Below are 13,016 nucleotides of genomic sequence, written 5' to 3'. Positions count from 1 at the left end.
TAGAAGATCGAGACTTGGACAATAAGAGAGAAAAACGACTTAATGTTTGGCAATCAACAATAGGCTGAACGGGGATTTGAACTCATGAGGATAAGGTAACAAGTCAGTCACTCTAGCCTCTCTGCTATACACCAACTGCTGAGTTTGAACCATCCTTCAAATACAGATTTGATTTACTGACACAAACAAATAGGGACATAGGCACTTCACCCTACTTGCCTTGGGGGAAATGTCCCTGTACTTACTGTAAGTCGCTGATAAGAGCGTCTGCTTAAATGACTAAATGTAAATTGAGGCAATGTGGATATTTACATAAATACACCCCTTTCAGCCATTTTGAACTTAATTCAATTGCCTTAAGTAACATTTCTAAATACGTCAATGATACATATCTGTACCAAATTTCAAGTCAATTAGACCTTTGGTTAAAGAGGAGAGGAATTTTATCACTGTACAGGAAAATCCATCATGGCGGACCTTATGGGTCCTTGAGGCTTTTTTGTTCCTCATGAAAAATGAGGCATGCACACCAAGTTTCAGAAGAATTGGAGCAATGGAGTTAAAATGCCATCACTTTAAAAATTTGACTTTTTGGCGTGGCCTGTGGCGCCCCCTATGGTCTGATGTGGCCCATATTTGGTGTGGGGGTACCCACTTGGATGTAATATAAATGTGCCAAATTAGAACATTTATGACAAGGGACTTTTTGAGATATTGGGCCGCAAGGAGACGAAAAATAATAAGAATACCAACAATAACAATAGGTTCCCTCCTACCGGAGGAACCTAATAATAATAAGAATACCAACTTTAACAATAGGTTCCCTCCTACCGGAGGAACCCTAATAATAAGAATACCAACAATTACAATAGGGTTCCTCCTGACGGAGGAATCCTAATTATTATTATTATAGGGCCATGAATGCTGTGGGTTCAGAGAACCAGACCATGGCAGAAATTAAGAAGAAATGGTCCGATATTAAACTTTAAATGAAGAAACGAGTGGTGGCGCATTGTGACGCTCTGGATAAGAGCGTCTGCTAAATGACTAAATGTAACAGCATGGCAGCTATAGGGTTAGCGTGACATGCATTTCCTGAGTGATTTTGTCGTTCGTTTGACACCCTCAAGTTTAACAGAAGTTATTTAGTGGTGGCGGATTAAACAGAAGGCTATATAGTTCCGCACTTGTTCCGGGAGTACAACGGTACTTAGGAATGGTTTGTTGAACCCAACGCTAGTTTCCTCAAGGATCACAATGACTCTTGCTTAGACTGTTGCTCTTGTTGGTTAGTGGTAGCTGATTTAAACTGTTGTATTATATTTAATCCTATTTTTATTGCTTTTCTACAGGTACACTTGCACTTAGAGATTCATGTTGTGTAATTGTAATTTGCTTAACTACATGCTCTTATGGTGTCTTCCCTTTGGCACTTATTTTTGGTTGTTCACAATGTGTACTTCTGTTTTTGGCTACCTGCAATGCTTTGGGGCTATCTTGTTGTTATTATCAGTGACCTATGCACTTTGTAAAGCTCTCTCTTGGAAGTCGCTTTGGATAAAAGCGTCTGCTAAATGAATAAATGTAAATATAGCATTTCCCGTTTTGGGTTTTTGATGTGATCATCCACATTAATGATCAAACGTATTTTTATGTTTTTTGAATAGTCAACGTCATAAACGTGGTAGTGGAAACTTTATTTTGTAATGTTTGGTGAGTTTCGGCACTTTTCAGTTAGAATTCGTCATGTTACAGAGCCAGACAAGACTTTTCGGACGGTCCGCACATTCTCACGTCTGCTCAAAACTTTACGTGACGGCCCGCACATTCTCACGTCAAGTAAATCCTTATACATCACAAAGTGTGCGTAAAAACCTTTTTTATGTAGGCCTAGTGCTGTAGCCTACAACAGGGTCAGGGTGTGAACGTTATCTTCTACGGTCAAACTTTCCCAATCCAACCGAGTAGGCTAATGAGTGTCGAATTTCAGTTGTTTTCAGATCTATTGAAATCTAAGTAGATTGTGCCTCCTGGTCGTGTTTTCAAATGAATTTAGTCCAAACACACCATGTAAGCCTATGGCAGGGCCAGTGGCTTTGTTAGAGATAAAACTGTACTGGGGCACAGGCCCCTATTCATATCCCTTTTTTTTCTTCCAAGTGTGTTGCGCTCAAAACACTACTAGGCTATAGAAACTCCCCTTGCTTAACCCACTTTACAACATTTCAGGGACACAAGTTTGATATCAGCTTTGGCAGGGACATCTATAGTTAATGCAAGTGCACAATTTTTTTTTTTGCTACATGTAATATTGTTTTATGTTTTAGTAAAATTAAGATGATCAATAGGCCTATCATTTAGAAACTTTCTTTAGTTTTGTAATGTTTTCTTAGCCTACCTCAATTCTGACTTGTGTGTCGAGTCCGACACCTGGACTTCTTTGTGCGTGGTGCAGTGGCTATTTGGCAAGCTCAGAAAAACACACAAAGGTTTGTGTTTTCGGTTAAACTGCTTTGATTTTACAAGCGTTGATTGGGATACTGCGTTTATTTTTTCCGGGATTATCAACCTAAATTAATGCGATGACTAAGAAAGTAAATTGTTAAAACTCAAACTTGAGATTTTACTGGGGCACATCACATTTAAACTGGGGCACATGCTCTAGTAAAAAGGGTCTAACGACGCCCCTGGGCAGGGCTGTCACACATTTGCCGTGAGACTCACGCATTTAAACCTTTGTCACGCTGGGATAACTTGTCTCGCTATATACAATTAATGGACGAGGCGCAGGAATAGGCTACTGAGATGATAGTTGTCTCGAGTTATACAGAGTTAAATGCCAATCAGAAAACATCAACCCCCCCCCCCCATTTTTGTGCGTTTTCAGTACCACAGTAAAAGCGAATTCGCTTCTAAATAACAAAACTGAATTTCCCTATTTTCCTTACCACGCTAGTTCATTTCATTGCGATGCCTTTGTTAATTGCAGCAGTTCAATCGCGGTAGGCTACATTAGGCAGTAAACACACTCATTTATGTAGGCTAACAAAATGCACTTATCTATACTGAAATGATATCCACTTTATATTGTTCTGTTAGCTAGCCAGGACATTTGAAATGTACAAGCACTGTATGGTAAATTCGGCCTACAATTATGACAACTGGCTCAACCATTGTGCATGTAATGACTTCTGTTATGAACTAAATGTTTAGATGTTTGTGGTGATAAGACAATTTAACAGAGAACCAATGTAGTACATTTTGATCAACATTACATAAGCCATTAATAACGTAGATACAGCAGACAAATGAAGGCTACATAATCATTTGCATTAATGTAGGCTACCACAGCATTGGCAATTTGACTGCGATGGATGTAGAAATTTTACAAGTACTTCAGCGATGATAGAGAATTTCAACTGTGATCTGAGAAATATAGGTACCAAAACCACTGAACTTTCATCACCAGCTGCATCACGGGCACTGCACTATATCTATATTTCCAGAAATCTGTGTCTGAGCGCCACCAATATTTGCGCGGGCACTATGCACTATCTATAGTTCAAGGAATCTGTATTTGTGTGTTTCACTGACATCTTAATCACCGACTGCATCACAGGCACTGTGCAATAGTGATGAGAATTCCCGAAGACTAGGGGAGGACAGTTGGAAACCTTTACTCAAGTTGAATTACGTCAAATGAAGATTTTTTTGGGCCATCTTTTACTTAACAAATTAGGAATATAAAAACCAAAGCAAAATGTTTTTTATTTGAAGATAATGTTTTGAGAAGAAAAAACGAAGAAATCCCGAGATGGAATAAACCCCTTGTTGACCTGTGAATCTCAAGAGGCACATTTCATTGGAATCAGGTCAGAGAGCGTCACTATACCTAAATACATTTAAACAGCATGTAAACGTCCGTTGTTAAAATGACATGATGGTGGTCCATATTTCTACTGTGTTTGACTGGACCCAATCAGCGAGACAGAAGGGACAGAGACAGAGGGTAAAACATCCATCTTATACTTTGTTTCAATTGCTTTCCTCCATGATTTTAAATGGAGAATGTGCAAGATACTGTATCATGCAAAACTAGGTGCAGACAGAGAAACAATGAATGTTACTTTTGACTTTTGTCTATTTTGTCGTCCTCTGTTGGCCCTTCCCCTGCCTATCAATTAACTTCTGAGTAGAAACACGAATGATGGTGCAAAAATACATACATAAGGATGAAACAAAAAATCAGGAGTAAGAGGATGTCTTTCCAACAGTGTTACCGGTGTCTGTACAAAAGCCAGTTGGAGAAAAACATGTAAATTCCCCCCCATTTGTAGCAACTCATTGTCTTTAAACAGCCACTTGATAAGCACCGCTCTGTTCAATAGGAGCAAAGGAATGTTCCAAGCTACATGGCGTACTGCCTCCTCCCATCCTTACAAAAGTGAAGGGAAAAGAGAGGTGGGCTGGAGGGGGGAGGGGGGGGGATTGGTATAGGCACGGGTGTGACCCTCCACCCCTCTATCAGGCGTTGGGGAAGGGGGTTCAGTCGCCCACGTCGCTATCCTGATCGCCGATGACCCATAGGAAGTGGAAGCTGAGAGCCAGGAGAGCAGTGCCCAGCAGGTCTCCCAGGGCGGTAAGGTAGGGGATGGAGAAGCTGTCTGGGTCTTTCCCGCTGCGCCACATTGAGTACACCATCCAGTCTGCTATGCAGAGCAGCAGGAACACCTGAGGCACACACAGAGAACAGAAAACTCAACAGAGGAACCGTCTTAACTGATGATCCTGACTTACACAGAAAAAGCATGGGAGAGAAGTTATTCTTAAACACTGCATGTGTGTTAAACTACGGTGGCGCTGAAGTGCAAGTCACAACAGCAAGTAGAAAAACGCAACAGCAAATCATAAAACACGACAGCAAATATGGAAACAACAAATCATAAAACAAAACGGCATTAACTTCTACCAGAAAAGGTAGGGCTTATCTTAGCAGAGGACATACCCTGTCTATTTTTTTTACAGGAAGGAGAGGTGAAAAACACAGAAAAGTGCCTATTTTGAAAACATGAGTACTCCCGAAGATAGTTTCGCTAATTTTAAGAATGATTTTGATGCAGGGCATACATACGATGTGACAGTTAATATGTTGTCAACCAATCACAACATCAGGATGAATATACGCACTTTGAAGTCACGTTTGAGAGAAGCTTATCGTATCCATCTACATGCCAGATGTAGTTTGGACCCATGAAGTGATGGGTATGCCTCACAAACCTCCGGCACAAACCTCTCAAACGTGACTTCAAAGTGCATATACTCATCCTGATCTTGTGATTGGTTCAATATAATAATATGCTCATATATATTTTCTTGTCTTCCTTATCTGTGTGGCAGTATAAAAGTGCAAATTTTTGCAAATTTTTCTTTAGTCTTTTAATGTAAAAAAATACATTTTGCCTTAGTTTTTTAAATATAATTTTTGTGCATACTTCTGCATAATACTGTAAACAGAGAGATAAAAAGATAAGACAGAATGTAAATGACAAAGCAGGTGGTGTACTAGAGAAAGATACTACAAGTTCGCTGTTTCATTGTCCAATGAAATAAAAAGCTTTTTCAGGCCCCACTTTGGTTAGCCTTAGCCCAGAGAGAGGTTGACATTGACAGTTATACCAGGAACACATGCATTCTACTGATAATCAGCTCAGAGGGCAACAGGAGGATTGATTCAGATGTCCCTTTCCGTCTGAGAAGGGTTGCAAAAAGATCGCCTGACCGCAAGGGCCGTTGATTGTGTCACAGCTGAAAGGACAATCAGCACAAGTATCTCCTTGGACTTCAGGGTTCTAAGATACTAAGCATAAACTGGAGACACATTCAGTACAGAGTTCCTTGAGCTCAGGACAACAAAGTCTTTGTTGGTCGTCAATTTCCTGACTAAAGTTTTTGAATCGGATTTAAAACCCAACACACACTACCACAATTCCTGCCCGTAGAACAGCTTTAATCATCTCTGAGAGGAGAAGAGGGAGCAGACAAAGTATAACCCAAACAGTGTTCTGACTCTGCAGAGCCCTGGTGTGCAGCTCTCTCTAATTACAAAGACTAGTAGATGTGGAGATAGATATGGAGGAATAGGCTTCATATGTGTATTTATTTGTCTGTTCCTTGAACGTGTTAATTTTTTTTTAAATAGTAATACTAGAGTTGTATTTATGTATGTTGAGGGATGTGTATGAATATTTGTACTGATTATTAATTATGTAAATGTAGGTTGACTGCAGTGATACTGTAATCGCCTCGGCGAGCACAAACAATTGTTATCTCACATATATATTTATTATTTTTTTTATTTTTGCCCCCCAGTCAATATTTGGACTACATAGACAACGTCGATGTCAAAAGGTTCGTCTTGGTCTCGATTGCGTTGCTTGTATTTGGATTTACGTTCCGTTGCACAGTTTAGGAGGTTACAACGTTTTTGTGGCAACAAAGTGCCTTTAGTCGACAAGGGGTAATCTGTGCTAGCTACGTCACCACGTCAACAGACGTCAGCAACGACACATGGCTACAACATGATAGAGACGGTCTAGCACGCATATTGGAGCTTGGATTACGAGTGAAAAATCCCACCCCCAAAAAATCCCAACCATTTGACTTTGTTGAGAAAGCGATTTCGAGTGGAACTGCCATCTCGGATTTTTTATTTAGGTCGTTAAAGGGGCAATTGACTGGGTTTTTTGGGTATTTCACACTGTTCCTTAAGGTCTCCGAATAGGGTGTGTAACATTGGTTGGGTTGAAAATGGCCCGGGTGCTGTTCTATGCCCTCTGACAGATCCTTTGAAATATTCCCGGGAAAAAACACTAGCTTTTCTCCTTTTATGGTATGCTCATTAATATTTAGACAAGCTGCGCGCTGATTGGTTGGTTATCAACGAGTGAAGCTGGGAGCAAAAACACAACACGGCCAACAGCAGCACTCACTGAAACACCGAAGTTGGAGACTTGAAATAAAAACATGCAAATAAATCTATTGTCTACACAACACTGTTTTCAACAGATTGACTATATATCATTTGAAATAATAACATTACTTGTTTCCACTTCTGTTGTTGAAGCAAACTGGATTGACTTAGGTGGGTAGAACGTTAGGCTACAGCTTAGCAACCAAACCATATCGTGAATCTACTCGGCTTCAGTTAGCTAGCTAGCTCTAGATATCTTGCTGTAAAATAACATGACAAAGATCTGGACAAACATGCATCGTGAATTGTAGATTTTCATTACACAGGTTATTTATTTGAATGAAACACAGTCAGGAACATGAATCAACGTTAGCCCCATTGCCAATAAACTAGGCTAAATTATCACACATTCTATGCTCTTGCGTTAACTAGCAAGCTAAACTTGTAGTAGTTACTAGTAACAGTTACTAGCAATGCTAACGTATCCTGTATCTAAAACCTGCCTTTCTCCAGTTCTTTCAAAAGATTATCTAGACAGGCGTTAGCAATAAGCCAGACTGCAGTTCGTTTTCTGGCTATTTTTTGGAAGCTTCCCTTCTAATGCCGACTACAGCTAGTCTAGCTAGAGTCATTTGATGTGTGTAGAAACGTATTTAGCATTCTACCTGGTATGCTATATACAGGAAACGTTAGCATTGCTAATAACTGTTAGCACAACATCATACTGTCCTTATAGCTTGCGGTTGCAATGAGCATACGGTTGGAACAGCACCTCTTTCCAGGTTCAGCTTCCTAGCATATCCTGCTTGAAATTGTCCAAGGTTGTCAAAACTGTCTTGGGTGAAATGTTCAGAGCAAATGAATTATTCAGTGTCGAACTTCGCCGGGATCTTCTTAGACAACAGCAGCCATGCCTGTTGAATGTTTGGCTCCTTGGGAAGACTGTGAGTGTTAGCCTTTCCTATACAGCCTGGAACACAGCATTTACGACCGTGGTCCATTTTCAATATCCTTGTTATAATTCAAAACGTTCTTCTTTGTAATTCCTTATAAGTAGCCTACACAGAGCAGCGCGCAGCTAAACTAGTATCGGAGATAGACGCTACCTCGGGCTGGTCTGGATGTAAATTCTGGGGCGTGACAAAGATACAGACCAGAGCCAATAAGAGGGCGATCACCGGTCCTACGTAGGACCGGTGGCTTTGTTGAAAAGCTAGCGTTTTACAGCCACATTTTTTCTTTTTGAGATTTGAATAGGAAAGAGGTGTCAATGGACTTTGATATTCACGGTATGTTCAGTTTACCCTCCGAAACTTTTTTCAACAATGACAAGGTAAAATCGTTTTTGCAGTCAATTGCCCCTTTAAAGTCTTTGTAAATTGAGCGAGCGCGGGTCGCCCGTGAGACGACCGACTAGTCTTTTAGGCGGCAGCCATGCTAGAGAACGTCATAGTAGTATTTTCGTAGCTAATTTTGTAGTTCAATTTTACACGAAAAAACAGAAAGAGGGAAATGTTATGACGATATGACTATTGTGAAGACATCCAGGTGGTGAGATTTTAATGTAGGTTGCTGTAAACACTTTGATTTGTTTGCTACGTGAGAGCCCCGTCAGCCTCCATTGACGATTGCGGCAGCAACAACAGTGTCGTCGACAACAGTATTGTCGATCTGCGTCTGATGAGTCATTTCTTAATTTCGTACCAGGGTCAATTCTACATCCAAATGGAGAGCAGTGTTTTAAAGATATGGCAATTGTGAAGACAGCCAGCAGGTCAGCATATTTTAGTTATTTGTGTAAAACTTGTGTGTAGTAGTAGACTACAGTCATGGGCGTCGCTGCAATGTAACTTGGTGGGGTCCCCCCAAAAAAGTCGTTTGGACCCCTCCACATTTGCAATGAAAATATTAGTGCATGACTGGTCTACTAGTCCAGCGATCTTTCCATTGCTTCACAATCAAATCCGTTCCACTTTATCAGTAGGGAGAATACCCATAGCAATAGAATTCCACTCCACGTTTTCTAGAAAAACAGCATCGAGCACGCAGATTCAACTCCCATACTCTTTGATCGATGCATCGCGCTTGTTGTAGCTAGCACTTCAGACATGACTGTTCCACAGACGAGATGGACATAAGGAGGGTTTTTTCTAGGCAGAGGAAAGTAAGTCAAAGTTACCCAGTTTTCCCTTCAGTGGCCAAAGCACCCTTATGAGACATTCTCTGACTATAATAGCATTAGTTAAGTCACAAAAATCCTTCTGCAAACATTATGATTATTGCTAGCTAGATAAGCAAGCTTTTTACCTACTTCTAGCACTAGGCAATACCATACTTTATTTACCCATTACAAGTGGAACAGCATTTGTTGATTTCTTAATCTGGCTCTGAAATATGTTGTGTTTTTGGCCGTGTTCAGACCTAGGCGTCTGTTTCAGGCAGAAAGAGATGACAAGGATGTTTTTTCCAAGTAGCTACAAAAGAAATTGCTGGTGTTTTTTTTATTGCCATAACAACCGTGAGCTAATCTGGAGTTAACCTTAGCTAACATGCTAGTTTTTCTAACGACTGAAAAAAAGAAGAAAAAAAACTTTATTTCTGAATTGTCTTCCAATTTAAATAAGGTTGCTCAACTTGTAATTTTGGCTATTTGCAGAATTCTATTGCTACATGTTAGTCTGTACTGTAACATGAAGGCAAAACTGATTCAACCATTAAAACCATATATCCTCTGAGAGCTTATACCCTCAGGATGTTATCTAATGAGACAAGAGACACGTCCATCTATCCATATTAGTATGCTGCCCATGCATAATAAATTCGGTATTGGTAAATGGAGTAGGATATATGGCTGATACTTTTTTGGGCTGTGCCATTTAGGGAAACTGATTCAACCACCTAAACCATGTATTTTCTGAAAGCTTACATCCTAAGGATGTGATCTGTGGAAAAGACTACAGGTTTGAACACAAATATGATCATTTCTGAACTGTCCAGTCATGCTTTAGGGAGATGCTATTTTTTTATGTAGCCTAAATAATTATTAAGCTACTAAACCTATACCAATTGTGAATTTTATATGCTGATAACATGATTTACATCTCAGAAATCTTCATATGAAAAATCTACATTAAGCTTATTATTATCAATATGAAAGAATGCTCAATGCATCTCCATGTCTCCTGATATAGGTGGTAGACATTGAGAGTGAGTCAGAGGCAGGGGCAGCATGCAGGGGCAGTGGAGACAGTAATGTTGCTGAGGTGAGTGCTGAAAGGTGACAGGTCACATTTCCACAGTTTTTCTTTTTGTACAATTAATGTCATCCAACAGTAAACAGTTTTTCAAAAACAAAACAAAAATCCAGCTTCAATACAATTCCTAATCAGGATACAAAATGTCATTGTGTAGTTGTCGTCTCTCGTTGTGTGTGCGCATGTGTTAGGCAATTACCCCTCCGTAGTATCAATTTTGAAACTGCAATTCCTTCCTTTGCCACCATCGCTGTTGATTCTGTCTGTAAACTGTGACAAATCCCTTTGCCATTTTTCCCTGTCTCTCTGGACACTCACGAAACCACAGCCTTGATCTTTCCGATCCAAGCGCTGTCTTTCTGGCAGTTTTTAGCAGACATTGTTCAACAGAAGGCGGACTAGCACGTTCGGAAGAAAAAATTATGTGTATTTTTATGGATTAGTTATTTTCTTATACTCCTCGTTGTTTCAAACAAACATTTAACACAAAAGATAAACTTATACAATTTCCTCACTTTTTCTTTAACTTCTCCTTCCTCACATAAAAGAGAAGTCGGGATTCAAATTCAACATGGAAACCACCACATCAGATTAGCCGTTTACACATCCATCTCAGTTCTGGTCGACAATCTGTAACTTGTCAATTTGGTTAGGATTTATTAACCAATGTTTGCCACGCATTGGTCCACCACCAAACTAAGAATTAATCATAACACACACATCTCAGTAGCAATAAACTCATGCAGAACTCGTAACCCCTAATGGGACTCAAAATCCTTTGTACGACTTCAACGCAACGGGTCTCGAACCCTTTAACATGTATTAGTATACTTTAGTAATTACATGACTTCAATAGACCTAGATAGTTCATACAATTCCCTAAAATATCGCAATAACATGTATTTGTGAGAAAATAAAAAAAATTGGTAACTAGATATGACAATTTCAACCAATCCATTCACAGATCATCCACTGTGAATTTCAAGAACATTCCACGTTACCCAAACACTCATCCACACACCCATGGATGGACAACCATATGCACAATGCATATGACAACTGGCCAGCAACATAAACTGGCCACGTCTGCAGCTCTGAACAACATCAAAGACTTAACACAGACCACAACTGCATCTTTGAACTACTCAAAGACTAAACACAGAGGATTTACAGTAGGAATGTAGCAATATCACAATTTGGACCCGAATTGAGATAGAATTGCATATCTATTCATCAGACTAAAATTGTACCATTCAAACAAAACCCCATCAAATTCAACAACAACTTCAACCTCACCACAACTTCACTCAAAGTAATCGATCTCAGTAACTCACCACTTTTCCCCTGTTCAAAATGCCGCATTGAACCACCTGACCCTGAGGAAGAATCCCGTTCTTGCCACTCACGAGTCCAGGTCGCACTTCAATGGACATCCTAGTGCCCCCTCCAAAACTGTCGTGGTAGTTTTTGCAGACAATCAATTGTTCAAGCTGAAGTTGGGTGAAGTATAGAGTTAATGTTTATTTGACGTAGGTTTAATCATAATAACGTTACCAACATAACATCATCAGCACACAAACATAAGACAATAACACAAAGACAATTCCATACATCTCCATCTAGCATTCTAGAATGGAACCGGGAGAATCCAGCCCACCAGCACTACTCAGCTGATGGCCCTGAACCCCCCAGAACATTCTTCAACAGACCATTTTATAGATACGACAGTTCTCAAAAGTCATTGGTCCATCCTACAGACCTGAAGCTATACCAATTCTCTTCTGTCATTGGTTAAATCCTTAGAACAATACAGTTGAATCCACATTTTCTTCAGACCAACTGTCTCTTCCCCCCAGGTGACAAGAACCCTTTCAGGTCACCCAGACTTCACGTCTCTTAGACTTCATGTCTCCTAGTTAGGTGTTATAAAACTACAGGTGGTATCTCTACCAAATGGAGTTGAATTAACATACATTGTATCAAGCTTCTTCCTGAAACACATTCATTGTACATATAGGCCCAAAACTTCTTTCACAGACTACGGGGCGTGTTTCAACCGAACTCGTAAAACAAATGCCTCTTTGCTCAATTGGATAGACCTACAACCAATCAGAGCAACGTAATAAGTTGTTTGTTGAAAACGAATTCAACCCAAGCGCTCTTTCGTGACATTGTTGATTACGTTACCGTTGATCATCTGTCCATCATCGTATAAAGCCCGCCCTGGCAATTTCATTGGTACGCCCAGATTCTGGTTTTCTGTAGTTGTTCCCCAATACGAGACCCTCCAGACCCAACTTCCCGACCACATTTTTTTGTGGGCGGGGAAAAGTTGCATAATGTGTCCCCCCCACTCTCAAAATGCTGCTGACGCCCATGGCTACAGTACTGTCTTCAATGCCACAGCTATGGCTAAACTTTATTAAGTCTTATTACACGGCTGTTCTTTAATGCTGTAGAATGCTCCATTCACTTGAATGGGGATTCCCAACGTTCTGCGGTGAACAATTTTCTCATATTTGACCGTTGCTATGCATATTTGACCGCTGTCAAGGGAAGTGGCCTTTTTGCCTCGGATTCACGTATTTCGTAGCACTCCGCAAGTAGCAGTGTTTCCCACATATAGACTAATTTGTGGCGGTGCGCCACAGAATCAACACCGGCCGCCACACATTGCGTTTCGTGAAACATCTTTTTATTGCTATTTGGGTTAAAACACGCAGCGTATTCGTTCAGCTGCATTTCCTTTCCCCTGCCCTCCCTCCGACGTCTCTCTGTCACTCATGCGCCTT

At 40.3% G+C, this 13,016-nt stretch overlaps 1 protein-coding gene across 3 annotated transcripts in view; it reads right to left on the bottom strand.

Annotated features, from left to right (window-relative positions):
* Positions 1-3,748: 3,748 nt before the first annotated feature.
* slc41a2b (solute carrier family 41 member 2b) overlaps positions 3,749-13,016 on the bottom strand; it is a 78,439-nt gene continuing 69,171 nt past the window's right edge. For all 3 annotated transcript variants that reach the window (XM_047022537.1, XM_047022536.1, XM_047022538.1), the window contains one exon: positions 3,749-4,731. In XM_047022537.1, the coding sequence (XP_046878493.1) occupies positions 4,546-4,731 (186 nt within the window). In that variant the 3' untranslated portion in view covers positions 3,749-4,545. The remainder of the gene's footprint in view (positions 4,732-13,016) is intronic.

The sequence above is a fragment of the Hypomesus transpacificus genome, chromosome 7 (genome assembly GCF_021917145.1).
Source record: "Hypomesus transpacificus isolate Combined female chromosome 7, fHypTra1, whole genome shotgun sequence".
Taxonomy (NCBI): Eukaryota; Metazoa; Chordata; class Actinopteri; order Osmeriformes; family Osmeridae; genus Hypomesus; species Hypomesus transpacificus.
Note: the sequence above shows the minus strand (reverse complement) of the source record. Positions and strands in the feature narration are given on the sequence as shown.